This window comes from Lampetra fluviatilis, chromosome 25 (assembly GCF_964198595.1).
Source record: "Lampetra fluviatilis chromosome 25, kcLamFluv1.1, whole genome shotgun sequence".
NCBI lineage: Eukaryota > Metazoa > Chordata > Hyperoartia > Petromyzontiformes > Petromyzontidae > Lampetra > Lampetra fluviatilis.
Genome location: NC_136299.1, coordinates 3,793,877 through 3,808,134, shown reverse-complemented (window position 1 = coordinate 3,808,134; position 14,258 = coordinate 3,793,877). Strand labels below are relative to the sequence as shown.

At 44.6% G+C, this 14,258-nt stretch overlaps 1 protein-coding gene across 1 annotated transcript in view; it reads left to right on the top strand.

Moving 5' to 3' along the window:
- Positions 1-14,258, top strand: part of LOC144941609 (estrogen-related receptor gamma-like) — a 253,804-nt gene that overhangs the window by 232,095 nt on the left and 7,451 nt on the right. Inside the window, exon 6 of the mRNA XM_078867929.1 lies at positions 13,000-13,125. Coding sequence (XP_078724055.1) covers positions 13,000-13,125 — 126 coding nt within the window. The remainder of the gene's footprint in view (positions 1-12,999; positions 13,126-14,258) is intronic.

The following is a 14,258-nucleotide window of genomic DNA, read 5'->3' as shown; positions in this document are numbered from 1 at the left end:
CTAAACCAGTCCTGCTCCTCCTCATTCACAAATACACACTGGCCGGTGTGGTGAAGTATGGTCAAACAACCCCCCCCCCCTCCTTGACAGATATGACATTCATTCTAGATCTATCCTTGGCTCCGCCCCCCCTCCCTCATCTATATAACCCCCTGTTACTAGCAGCTCTTTTGCCCACTTCATCAATTGTTTTTGCTGTGGTTGCCCCACCTGATGACGGACGCTTGTGTTGCGTCCGAAACGTCTTGATTTAATTTATTTTTATTTTTTACCTACGTGACTTTACCGAAAGAACCAAAGAATGACATTGTACGGCCTTCATTGGTTTTACACAGGACCCTATATAATCGCATTGCCTTATCTCTTAAGAGTGCTTGCTTTCACCTTATGTTTTTCTATCTCGTTACCAATGATATCCCAAACGTGGCCTTTGCATCAAGAAAATTAGGCTCAATATTCGAAATATTAAACATGCAGTCAGTTGAGTGAACATGCATCTTCTTTGTCTTGCAACGGGAGCCCACAGATCGGAACGTACATGTGCACTTTATCGGGTAGCGGGAATGGCCATTAGAAAATATCCTTGCGTATTTTATTTCCACCAACCTACCCTGTGTACTCTCACTCTCTCCCGTGAGCCTCAGATGTACCTCCGTGTTCCATGCTAAAAAAAAATCCAATTGCTCAAACTTAATGTGGTAGAAAGTCTTTCTACGTTGCAGCTCCACATTTCTGGAATGCCCTCGCCAGCTCATCTACAGCGTGGTTGCCTCCCTTCTCTCCCCCCCCCCCCTCTTTGCCTCCCGAGTAAACCAAAATGCACAGCTTACTGGCACCTGTCTGCCTCACTTATTCTGGTGCCTCTTGCTGCAACGCGCTTGCGCTGTCTTCTTCGATGTGCGTGCGTTCATGTCACTGTTAGACTAGAACGTAGAGCTTCCCTCCACCTGCAACTAAGTTGTCACGTGACATCTGCATTGTTTTTTTTATTCGCCTGTGTTATTGTTTACGACCGTTGAATGCCCCGTCCGTTAGTTGTCCAACATCCCTTAAGGACCCTGTCCCCGTTTCTCTGAAATATCGATGTTTTTTTTGTCATTCCTTTGTTGCTGCTGCTGTGCTCACGCAACGGGGATCTCCCTTGGAACATAGCCGGGCAGCTAGCTCAACGGGATCTTCGGTGTCACGAGATAGCCTTCAAGTTACACCTGAGCCAGGCTCACTGGCTCTGCGCTGCACGGTGAGGCCGAGCAGCGCACGTGCGCGCATATTTCAGTTGAGGAGTGAGGTCACTGTTCCGGCACACGCTGCGCCGTGATGCCAGCCACCCAGTTTGCATTCCCGGCCATGCATTCCAGTGGCATGTTTTGGTATCTGGACTTAGAATGTGTCTCTCCGAGGTCACCACAGCCTACAAGGAGTACAAGAGCAGTTGGAAGTGTGTGTATTGCTGGCATCATTACCCCGCTGTGTTCTTAGCAGCCGTAATAGGTGCTCACTAATATCATTTGACCTAAGAGCAGTATATATATAGCCTAAATGGGGGACATTGGAGTGTGTGTGGGTTTGTGTGTATGCGATTGTCGGTGTGTGCGCGTACGTGCATGCGGTTTGTGTGTGTGTGTATACAGAGAAAATACTGACTTTTATACTAAACGCTGTCATGCTATTGCTTTTATCATTATTGAGCGTTTGTTTATTTCCAGTTCTGTTTTTAGAAAATTCGTGACGTGAAGTCAATATTCATTACCAGGTATTGAGTTTTTACTCCATATGGCACGCTTTCGCTTGATATTTACGATCGATATTTCACTTTTAGTCAATATATTGCACTTGCGCATAAATTGCTATTACTGAACAATACATCAAGATTTTATTGTTGTATTGCGATTTCTTATTATCAAAAACAAATGACGAACGCTTACGTATATACATTGCATTTACAGCCCAATTTAAACATGTTACGCGCCACGTTGAAGCAATTTTACAGTGGGAATAACACATCACCGCGATCGCCGTTAATATGTGCTTCCACAATCGATAAGGTCACGCGTTCAAATCTCGGTCGTGCGGGTTGACTCATCCAATCATATTGTTGAGGTCAATAAAATCAGTACCGTTTGGTGGGAAGTCAAAAGTGATCATCCGATGGAATCTCGACTCATCCGAGCATGAAACCGCACACACAAGCGCCGCAACCTTTTGCTCGTTTGGCGAGAAATTCGGTGACTTCTGACTTCAGCGAAAGTGTTCGAGTTTCAGGATGACTTTGTTTAACCAGGTGACAAGTCAAGGATATATGGAACAGAAATAACCGCATCACATCACGAGGAATCGAAATAAATTTCAAACAGAAATCTTCCCCACTGTGGCAAAAATCAGCTTGAAAAGTGCGTGCTATTAACTTATTTAATTGTGTAACAAAAAATGTTTTACCGCGTGAAAGCCCATTGAGATTCATCATACCTCGTGCAAATGAGAAGTAGGAACGGGCACTTAGGTAAATTATATTCTGCCGCGATGTGTAATGGTTAGCAACGGGGACACTTCCAATTCGGAGGTCGCAAGGTTTGATCTCCCGGCGTGGCAGCTGAATCACTGGAGGATAGAAAGTTTCTCAAATCACCGCCCTCCCCCCTCTGACTCTGTCCACCCAGAAGTCGACATGGGATAGACCACAGTACTTCGGAAGGCTGTGTGCAGTGGAATAAAGGATGTATGTTTGTTTGTTTAACGTCTTCTGAAATGATACGGAGCCGTGGTGGGGGAAAGTGTGAGTACTGCCGTCTTTTCCAAGGCGTATGACCGGTGTGGAAGAGTAGGCCAAATACCCTGCGGAGGGGGCTCGCTTTGGGCTCTTTGTAGTGGCGAACCTTGCATCGGTAGACTGGCGACAGAGCTGCACCTTTACCTTTGCCTCTTACAGAACATAATTAACCAAATATAATGTTACGTGCACATTTGTGAGAATGTAAAAACGAATTACATTTTGGTCTGGGACCCAGTTGAATAAGCGGCCCACTGTTGTAAATACTGCAGAGTTTTACGTCATCTTTAATGGTCACTTCATAGCAGATCATTTGCTTTGGAAATTTGCGGGAGATATCATTTTACTTTTATGGGAATATAACCGTTGATTCTGCGAAAAGCAGCCTTGTGATATTTGCATATTTGTGTATAACCTATGTGTGTGTGTGTGTATATATTACACAGTATGTTATTTATATGTAACACGTCATATTTATCTGGCTAACGTGCAAAACGGAATTATGGTATCGAGTGTATTTTGAAGTGCATTTGCTTAGCTTGAATAAATAAACGAATCATTCTCCCCCTTAATGCCAGCAGGCACAGTGGCTCTAAACTCAAATAATTTCCTTTTGAAATTTATCTGAGCCTCTTTCCTCGGGACTCCATGAGAGCCGGAGGATTAAAAACCCCCTGTCCCCCGTGTACATTGGCAGGATCTGAGGAATTTCGATCGAAGGAGCCTCAAACGGTGTTAAAAGCATTAAATAATTCCTCGTGTGAAACGTTTCCGGCGAAGTCTAAAGTGGCCGTGGCCAGACTGTTGGTGATGTAAATCACGCGCCGCAAAGGAGCGTGGGGCTGGGCGGGCGGGAGAATCAGAATAAAGGAATGAAGAAGAATTTTCAGTGCCTCATGACGGTTTCCCCAGCAGGCCATCCTTTTAACTTTAATCATCTGTGAAGGCTTCTACAAACATTTAACCCTTATAGGGGCAGCCCCTTTTGCCCAATACACAGGGGAAAATTCGGGTTCTTTTTTTTTTGGGGGGGGGGGGAGGGGGGTCGAGGGGGGGGGGGCGACAATAGTAACCGTGGCTTATTAAATCCTTTATATTAAGTTCACTTGCTTGCTTGCTTGCGCGCTTACGACCGTGCAAATCTTTCGGTCGTTTTTTAACCCACTTCCCGTGATCCAATCGAGCTGACATTTTGCACAATTACCAATTGCTTAATGGTGGCAGGCAATCATCTGACCCATAGGTGGCAGCCATCTCAAGCCAGAGGACGAGAGGACTCTAGCCGCCACGCATATAAAGGATTTATAGTGAAAAACTTTGTTTTTACGGGTTAATTTTTTTTTATTCTCACCGTCATTCGTGAATCGCTCGACTCGGGTCGCTCCTCTCGGCCCGCGCGACACATGTGGAAGGCCAGCGCTCGCGTGACCAAATCAGAGAATCGGAAATCATCAGAATCGGTATCTACATTGAGACGTTAGATGCTCGGTGCGCTGAGCCAAGTCGCTGCAAAGGTTTGAATCCCAGGCTCTCGCTTAAGAGATATTTATATATTATATCTTCATAGCGGAATATTTATTTATACCGGAGGAATCTGATAAGCTATGACGCTTTTTTTGCAGCCCAAGCCTCCCATAAATCACGTGACTTATGTGTGGCTCCCACTCTGAATCCCTCTCGTCGCCCCGCCCCCTGTGAAAACACACACCTCTACGTGCAGCTGCGGCGCCAAGGCCCTTCTATTGCCTCTTCCTCCCTTTCCTCATCTTAAAGCTTAAACGCACTTTCAAACGTTCGATTTGTTTTGCCGGGTGAGGCCCTACTGAGCTGTATGAGCTCTTTTTCTCAGAAGCGACCTGGCCACCACAAATGATAGGCTCGACGAGGTGGCTTATCACGTGGGCATTTCTAGCAGCCAAATACTCTAAGACGCATGTTCATTTTAAATGTGGAGGGGAAAAAAACCGGAGGACCCAGAGGAAAATCCACGCGACCACGGGGAGAACATGAAAACTCCAACTATTTAGGTGTCGTCAGGGTCAGTATCGAACTCACGACTTCCTGTATACCAGGCAAAGGAGTTAACATCTCACGCCCCATCTTTCCTAACCCATTGGTCCCGTTTCTCTGTTCCTTTTATATAATATTCCCCTGTTCCCCATTCTTTCTCTCCTTTTTTTCCCCATTCATTGCATCCTTGACTCGACTCTCTTTCCTGGTCGTTTGTCACGAGTAAACAGTTGCTGTTATATTCTTGGTTCTTTCGGTAAAGTCACGTAGAAGGGAAATAATAAAATAATACAAATATAAAACAATAAAAACTAAATTTCGATTTAAAGCTTTCGTGACTGCAGGGATTCATCTTCTTGGTTCTTTCGGTAGTCACGTAGAAGGGAAGTAATAAAATAATAAAAATAAAACATAATAAAACAATAAAGTAAAAACTAATTATTGTTTTATATTTGTAATAAAAAATATGTTTATTGTTTTATATTTGTATTATATGTATTATTTCCCTTCTACGTGACTTTACCGAAAGAACCAAGAATATGAATCCCTGCAGTCACGAAAGCTTGAAATCAAAAGTTGCTGTTATTTTTTATATTTATATAAGAATGAGCCCTTTATCAATCTACTGCTGGATGAACGCCTCCCCAATCCATGTTAGCCATGAGAGTTATTTCATTACATTTCAAGTACAGTACAGTACAGTGTGTTGAACTTCTTTCGCAGCGTACGTAGCCTGCCGTGCTAGTCGGAGTTGCGACAATGGCAGTGACGTCACCACCGCCGGTCCAGTGTGAGTCGGTGAACGTAGCCGCCCAGACTCCGGCTCAGACATCACTCGTCAGTGACGTCAGCTGTGGTTTGCCTTGGTCGTAGCACGGTGCGCTAAGCGCTGTGCCAGGATGGTTTTTTTTATGGATCGATGACCTTTATAATGAAGCGAGAGCCCATTGAGACATGGAGACGTTTTTTTTTGTTTTTACCACCAGATTCAAAGGAGTACTCAGCCGTTTAGTTACAGGAGGTAACGCACGTACTGCATGTACGTTGAACTTCTTCTGCACCGTACATATCCAACCGTGCTAATCGGAGGTGCGGGGGATGGACAACACGTGGAGCACAGATCAGAGTGAGCCCTGATATCCTGGGACTCTATCATTTATACACCAATCCTGAGCCTTCTCGAACCTTCTCAACTGATTATATCCCTTTAGCCAATCAATTCATTCACCCCCCCCACCCCAGCGGGTCTCTAACCGAACCTCAGTTTCTGCTTGAATTTGCCAGGCTTTGAGCCCTTAAAACAGTGTACTAATTATAATTATCAGCGTTACACTAATCAAGGCCCACCGATCCGGTGTGTGCTAGTGAGTGGACAATCGCCTGACTCGAATCTTGCGTTTGAACGTTTCAGGAATTTCAGCTTGACAGCACAAGCATTTGGCCACAAGCGGTATCCGTTCGAACGGCACGACTGTCGTTCCTTTGCCGTACGTGATGGCAGCTATGATTAATACATAAGATATTCTCACGGCGTCTGTTATGCACGTGTTAACTGGGTTCAAATGATAGCAGAAGCATTGCCTGAATCGGTAAATATTGGCCAAATATACAAATAGAAAAGAATGGTAAATACACGTTTACCAGAGTTTTTGTACATTTAAGGAGAAAAAAAAATAACTCCAAGGTGCTTTACAGTAGTGCACATCTTTAAAATATCTTATACACCAGCTTCCTCTTATTATTGACCAATGGCCAATGGTCGAGACGAATGACTGAGTGGCAGCCAAGGAATGTAACGTGTCCAAGAGGACATGCCCGTCATGGAGGACAGGGCTGCCACCATGGAGATGGATCGAGGTGGAGCGATGGGCTCAGCCCGTGCGCCGCTGTTAGATGGACTGTTGCATCGCAGTATCGTGAGGGACGACGTCAGCTTGGGAAAGCATTCATCCAGCAGTGGATCGACCAAACAATTAGTATGCCGATGGCTACATTCAACTGCCAATCAAGTGCAGTCACGCACTCTTCTCGTCAACCATGTTCAGAGTATGTATTCTGCGAGAGCCATGTGTTTTGGAAGGCTGACTTGTAAAACTTCACGTCGGAAAATGCACGGTCAAAGTTGTAATGCTGGAATTGTGTTTGCATGATGATGGAGCAACTTTGCCCAAAACCTCTGTCATTGGTGGCAGTCGGATGGCATAGCAGACCTTCATGAGATCGTTGTCCACTGAACCTCGTTGGGTGCTTAAGATGGATTTACGGCATGACAGGTTAAGCCCATCAGCAAACGCAGATCTGCAAGTGGCGAGCGATTGACAGAAGCCTTAAAAAAAAACACGAACACAATTTGTAATCAGGTTGGGAAGACAAGAGGCGGGTAATGAGCTCCAGAGTGTGTAGCATGTACGGTATGTCAAGGAGGAGGAGGAGGAGGCATAAGGCTTGGTACGGCAGCTAAAACGCGATCTGCATGCCGAGACGAAGTGATGGTTGAGTGCTGCGAGTGGGTCGACACGCAGGCGCAGTCGTGGGTCGTGAGATGTTAACTACCTCGCCCGGTATGCAGGAGGTCATGGGTTCGATCCCGACCCTGACGCCTGCTGTATATTTAGAGTTTGCGTGTTCTCCCTGTGGTTGTGTGGATTTTTCTCCGGCTCCTCGGGTTTTTCCCTTCACACTTATTAAACACGCGTTTGGAGCATTTGGCTGCTTGACATTTCTGCATGCTAAGCCACTTCGTTGAGCTATCGTTTGTGATAGCCAGGTCACTTCTGAAAAAAAGAGCGACGTAACTCAGTAGGCCTCACCTGGTAAAATAAAGAATAGTAAAAGTAGCAAGTAGATATCAGAACAACAGTGGCCATGAGAGTACTTGTTACAGAGAGGTCACGTGGTGCAGATGAGACAGAGACAAGAGTGGTAGACAATGCCGTGAAGCGGGTGAGAGCCTGTCATTAATTTACTGCACAAAGAGGAAAAAAAAACTATTGTTGAAAATTCGATGGTGATTTTTCACTTGCCGTGTGTTCGGGCTTCATTTGGCAAATAGGTGAGGGGTGAACCATTGCGCTTGCCTACGGTAAAGTCTGGCGGTTGGCTGTGTTGTGGTAAGATAAACGCCTTAAAAAGGCAACTAGAGAGCAAGCCGCATTTATGACCTTTAGGCCGCTCCACAATGTGATATGTCACCGTGAGTTTCTGCCAATAACTCAACCGGGGTGTAATTAGCGGAGAAATTTAATCATAATAATGAAAAACAGGGGTTAATAATGAAAACATGCCGGCGCTAACGTGCGCCCCGCAAACGCGAGTGCACTTTGTTCACACTCACTGCTACTCCCTGACATGTGTCTGTCACATGATGCAGTAATTGCGGCATGCATTACCCACAGTGGCACAAAGACATATTCATGCGTTATTAAACACGAGGCCATGCAAGGAGAATCCTTACATTCAAGAGGCTGGTGGAAGGAAGGAGGGGGGGGTTGGGCGAGAGGGAGTAGATGGAAGGGGGGGTAGAAGGGAGAGTAAGAAGAATAAAGGAGAGAGTGGGTAAAAGAGTAGCGGGGAGAGAGAGAGAGTGGGGAAGGCGGGGTAGTGGATGGGGAGGCGAAGTCACATTTCTCGAGTTTATAGCCTCACAGAGACGTGAGATTCAAGCATTTGTGACATATACATACGCGTACACTGCAAACACACACGGTTGTGAGCCAACATATTTATGCATGAGGTTAGTTCACAAGTTACTTCACACATACGTTGGAGAAAAGATCTCATTAGTAACACTTCCCCCTCGCCCTCCCCCCCTGTTTTGACTGTCATAATAATGTAAATCTTCATCTGGGTTTTGTGTCAATGCTGAACTTGTTGGTCAGAGGTCAACGCCGTCTATCATCTCTTGGGGTTCAATGCATAAGGGTACTTGCGTTGTGGCAACGCAGTGCTGATTGACTGCTGATCGAGGCCATTGTGAATGGCTGCGACGTGATCGTGAAGCATTTCCATCGTGGTCTAAGAGCCCTCAAAGGGTACGGGGCACCACCCAACTTTTGTTTGAGTACATTGATAATAATCCTTAGTCTAACTTCACAATGAAGGAAATCATCACAAAATTTAACGATGCACGTGCGTGTTTTCTTTTCACTTTCTCGCATCTACATTTAAAAGTTTGTTTCTGAACGCCACCAATCCTGACCTCCTCCTCAGCGTAACCACGCTCGAGGTTTTGAATCCTGGGGTGACCACCACGGGGCTTTCGTCCGTACAGCATCCAGGCTCTGTGAGTTCCCAGCCCTTGGAGGTCAGGAGCTCGCAGTAGTGGAAGACCCCCACCACATCTGTTTAGTATGGCCTCTATTTCTGGTTCACTGTCTGTCTCGTTAGTCTCTCTCCTCCGGTTGCTTCTCACTTCATTTCCTCCTTTACCTGCACGGCGCTCTGAGATCCAAGGTTTAAGGGCGCCTTGTCCATTATTATCACGATTTTTATTGAATTTTGTTATGCAAAAAATATTATCTAACTCGTAGTCTGCACGGAAATACTTACCCCGAAGAATATATATTTTTTATTGCATAGTTGTTTACAGAAGTGAGCATACCAATATAATGTTTTACAATTGATATTGGTACTAAAGTACTGACGTGCAAAGGGCTGCACCTTGCACAGTTTCTTAAACAGACTACTCTTGATGATGATGATGATGATTTTAGGGTAATTGCAAGTTTTTATTCTCGCTAGCAGCCCTGAGCCAGTGGTTCAAAACTCCACATTCCTATGGAAGTGATCTATACGGCATACGCTATACTGTTAAATCGACGTGGCTATCCGCTCGGAATAAAAGTGCGAGCGGGAGATCATGTCCATCGGGGTCGCTAAGCCCGTGGTGGAAATCACACAATGCTCTGTGCAAACCAGCCATGGCATGGGGAAACTGTTGCTGACAAAATGGTACCAATGATAGACCCTGGAGGGTGTGGAGTCAGGATGGTAATATGCAACCTTAAGAAATCTATAATGCATTTATCCTGGTCCTGTCAAATATTATTAACTCTTTGAAACGGTATCATTGCAAAAATGCTAAATTAATTTGATGTATCAAAAGCTATTGAGAATATATTCTCAGTGTACACCGAGTGTAGAGTTACAATTAAAATAAAGACCCACATTATAACTTAATTTCCATTCCATCAAATATATCAGCTACTCTACTAATATTTATTATAAAAATTACAATGAATGTTACGTTCAATCCGCCTGTTTTCGTAATAAGCGCAATGAATCACTTACTGCTGACACTTGTATAAAATGTTAAATCTCCAATTAAATATTCTTAAATGTTCTACTCCTGCAATTTATGGTCTGTTCGTCATCCTAAAAGAGTTGGAAAACGCTTTCCACCAACACTTTGCGCTAACCAAATGGTAATATTTTGATTCACTCTGATGGTTCCTCATAAGGTCAGTATTAAATTAATGAGGTGTAAAATGTTAGTTGCATATTTAATTATTCGGTAATATTTTTTATAGCTGTTCACAAGGAAAAAAAAAATGAAATGTGAAATGTTTCACTATTCTTAACCCATTTCACTCTGGTTTAATTAATTCCTCGGACAGAGTTGGGGATTTCTGCAAACGTTGTTCTGTGCCCGATCCGTTTCACTTTTCACTCCGGGTCAGGCAGCCAACAACCGCTTGCTTTTGTCAATGATACATCTCATTTTCATAACATCTCACTTATTTAAGCAAATTATTCAACGTTTCAAGTCCAAAAATCGCACAACCTGCATTTCATTATAGTTTACAAGAAGACATCGAACCCACACAACCCATATGAGATATCACAAGCCTTAGTCTTGTGTCCCTCAAAGGTTTATTTTGTACATATGCAAGAGAGCACTGGAACCAGCAACAATTCACTTTGTGCCTCTGCTAAATACGCCTTCAGGGTTGGTCTGGGCCTATTTGAGTGTGAAATGTTGTATCGGTTTCATATACAACCTGTTGACAAGAGGTTGAGACCTAACATTATGATATAAGACAACTTGTGTGTGTGTCCTTGTCATTTCGTGTAGGAGCCAAGGATTCAAACTCAGAATCTCAGCTCTCGCTGGTGCATTGCTTTCAATAGTTTCTAGCATCCAACTTCTTGAGATAAATGTATTTATGATAGAAAAAAACAAAACCAGGCGCTCTCAGTGACCAAATTGGAACCATAATCTCTCCGGGGTTGATAAAATGAGAAACCAATTTTGTGGGATTTTCACGTTGGCTCCAAACTGCACACAGTGATGGTGAGGGCTACCTCAGGCACGGTGGAGATGCAACTCACTTGAACTCATATTCTTGGTTCTTTCAGTAAAGTCACGTAGAAGGGAAATAATAAAATAATAAAAATGTAACAATAACATTTTAATTTTATTGCTGTGGTTTTCACAGCTGATGATTATTGCTTGTGTGGCAATCGAAACGTCGTGAGAATTTTTTTTTTTCCCTTCTACGTGACTTTACCGAAAGAACCAAAAATATGAATCCCTGCAGTCACGCAAGCTTTAAATCGAAATTTCTCTTGAACTCGTTTTTGACTTTGGCTTTCTGCTAAGTCGTTTTAATTCCGAAAATTGATTGTTTTAGAGGTGAGCTTATTCCATCATTTTTAATTGTGTCATCCGAGTGGCGTTGCACTCTTGACTGTCAAACAGAGCTTACAAATAGAGAAAGTGTGAAAGACGTTATACAATATGAATCGTGGAATGCTTCTTTGACCCAGCACATGGACACGAATGTAATGTATTTTATTAGGTGTTGGTAGAGGGCTCTACTCATGAGAATCTTGACTTCGAATCAGGTCAGCGATGTTGTCCGATGGATGTTGTCGATGTTGTCCTTTGGAAACATCCCAAACTTAGAAACGTACAACCTTAACAAATGACTCAGGACCACCTAGAGAGTGGAGCAATACTCTACACTCATTTGAGAAAACACTTTCATATTCTTGGTTCTTTCGGTAAAGTCACATAGGTAAAAAAAAAGAAAAAAAAGATTTAAAAAAAATACATTTAAATCACGATTTAAATTTATTTATCTTTTATTTTTATTTTATTACTTACGTGACTTCACCGAAAGAACCAAGAATATGGATCATTGCAGTCACGAAAACTTCAAATCTAGAAAGACACTTTCATATTATTATTATTGGAATTTCCAATATAAAACTTTTTTTTTACCCGTGGCACATCACGGGAATGAGAACACCGTCAAGGACATGGCGTAGATATCAGGGAAGAGAGTGCCATAAGAGGGGGGGGGGGCAGAGAGTGAGAGAGAAGGGAGGAGCGATCAGCAGTGAGCTACATGGAGGAGGAGCGGCGTCTGTTTTCACAGGGGGGAGGGGCTCAGAGTGAGGATGACCATACACAAGCCACGTGGTCTACGGGAGACCTTGGGGTGATTTAAATGGATAGACGTTTGACAGAGCATTGTACTTCATCACTAGATTCAAGGCCGAAACAGGAGGATTTCTCCATAACTCTGGCTGTCGCCTGATGAGGCTGGTAGTAATTACTGGCGAAACGTTGTACTCGCATTGTCAATGCTGTGGGTTTACTCTCCAACACACCGGTGTGCTGAACTAGTTACAAATTGGCATCTTTTGTTTACGTGACAAACCTTACTTATTGGCTGTGTCGGGTGGTGGTGGGTTTAAAGACGCATTTTTATTTAAGCGATCTAACCCAAATCCTCTGTTGTTGAGAATATTGGTCGGGAAAGTCTACGTTTTAAGCATTGTACTCGTTATCAAGGTTAAGGTGTAGGGCTGAAATGAATTGCAGGGCGGCAAGGCCTCGACTAGACAGATATCTTGAGAGCATATTTGGCCTACTCTTCCAAGCTGTCTAGACCTAGACCAAGCGACCTGCCGACCAACTAACTTTGGTGTTACCCGTTTCTACTGCTGGGTGGACAGAATCAGAGGGAATTTCAAGAAATGTGTCCAATGTTTCGACTGTCACTCCTAGAGATGATACTGGTGACCTCCGGATTGAAGGTCCCTTACACTACGGAATGATCCCCATCATCATCATGATGCAGTGTATTGAAGCCAGCATTGTGCTCGTCAACGTTGGGGCACATTGGCGTGGGGCAAACGTGGCGTTCTGAATCCCCTGAGGTTTCTTCTCACTCCCGGCTCTGTCGCGGTGCCCCCCCCCCCCCCCCGTCTAGGTGTGCGGCTGGACAGGGTGCGTGGCGGGCGTCAGAAGTACAAGAGGAGAATCGATGCCGAGAACAGCCCTTACCTCAACCCCCAGCTCACGCAGCCCATCAAGAAGCCCTGCAACGGCACTCTGGGTACGTGCGTGCGTACGTGCGTGTATGTCGGAGAGTGGCGGCGTAGCGGTTAGCACGCTGCGCTACGAACCCGGCGACCCGAGTTCGATTCCCACTCGCGGTCGTCAACGCCGGTGACGATTATAATCTGAACCGGTCCTGGGCCTCCCCTAGGTCGACTCAGCCTTGAATGAGTACCTGGTATGGTGTGTAAACATCGCCACTGGGGAGACAAAGGCAGCCGGGCGTGGTGCTGGCGACTCACCCCCTCGTGTGCCGTGCCGGCCTTCATAGGTGCTCGCTATCAGCACTTGCCCCAACAGCCTGTCAAAGCTATGCGAGGGATATTTGTTTTTGTATGTATGTAGAACTTCGTACATAGCCAACCATGCTAATCAGAGGTGCGGATGAAGGACAACAAACAAGAAATTCCAAGTATACGCCCCTATATTTGGAGTTTGGAAGTTCTGCCTGTGGTCGTGTGGATTTTTCATCGGGCCCTCCAGTTTCTCCCTCCACATTAGGACAAACATGCATTTGGAGTAATTTGACTGTTATAAAAAAATGATCCACATGACAAGCCACTTCGTTTATCTATCATTTGCGGCCAGGTCGCTTCTGAGAAAAGAGCTCAATAGCTCTATGGGCCTTACCTGGTAAAGTAAAAAAAAGTCGTTTCAGTACTACTTCTTTTGCTAACATTGGCAATTTGGACACTTTACGCGCTTATTTCTTGAAGTAAGTCAAGTAAAAGTAAGCAGAATAAAGCATGTCAACGCACTCGTCAACAACATTGCCTCATCAAAAGAGAGAAACAATATATAAATATATCAATATATATATCATCGGCGACATTACATCGCGTGACAGTGTTTACACTTGCCGAGTATGCGGGTCAACAGAGTTGGCCGGGGAATGGGACGTCAAATTATCCCGTCCAGTCTGGGAAGTGGTCGTCAAATTGTCCCATCCAGTCTGGGAAGTGGTCGTCAAATTGCCCCATCCAGTCTGGGAAGGGACCACCAAATTGTCCCGTCCAGTCTGGGAAGTGGTCGTCATATTGTCCCATCCAGTCTGGGAAGGGACCACCAAATTTTCCCATCCAGTCTGGGAAGTGGTCGTCAAATTGCCCCATCCAGTCTGGGAAGGGACCA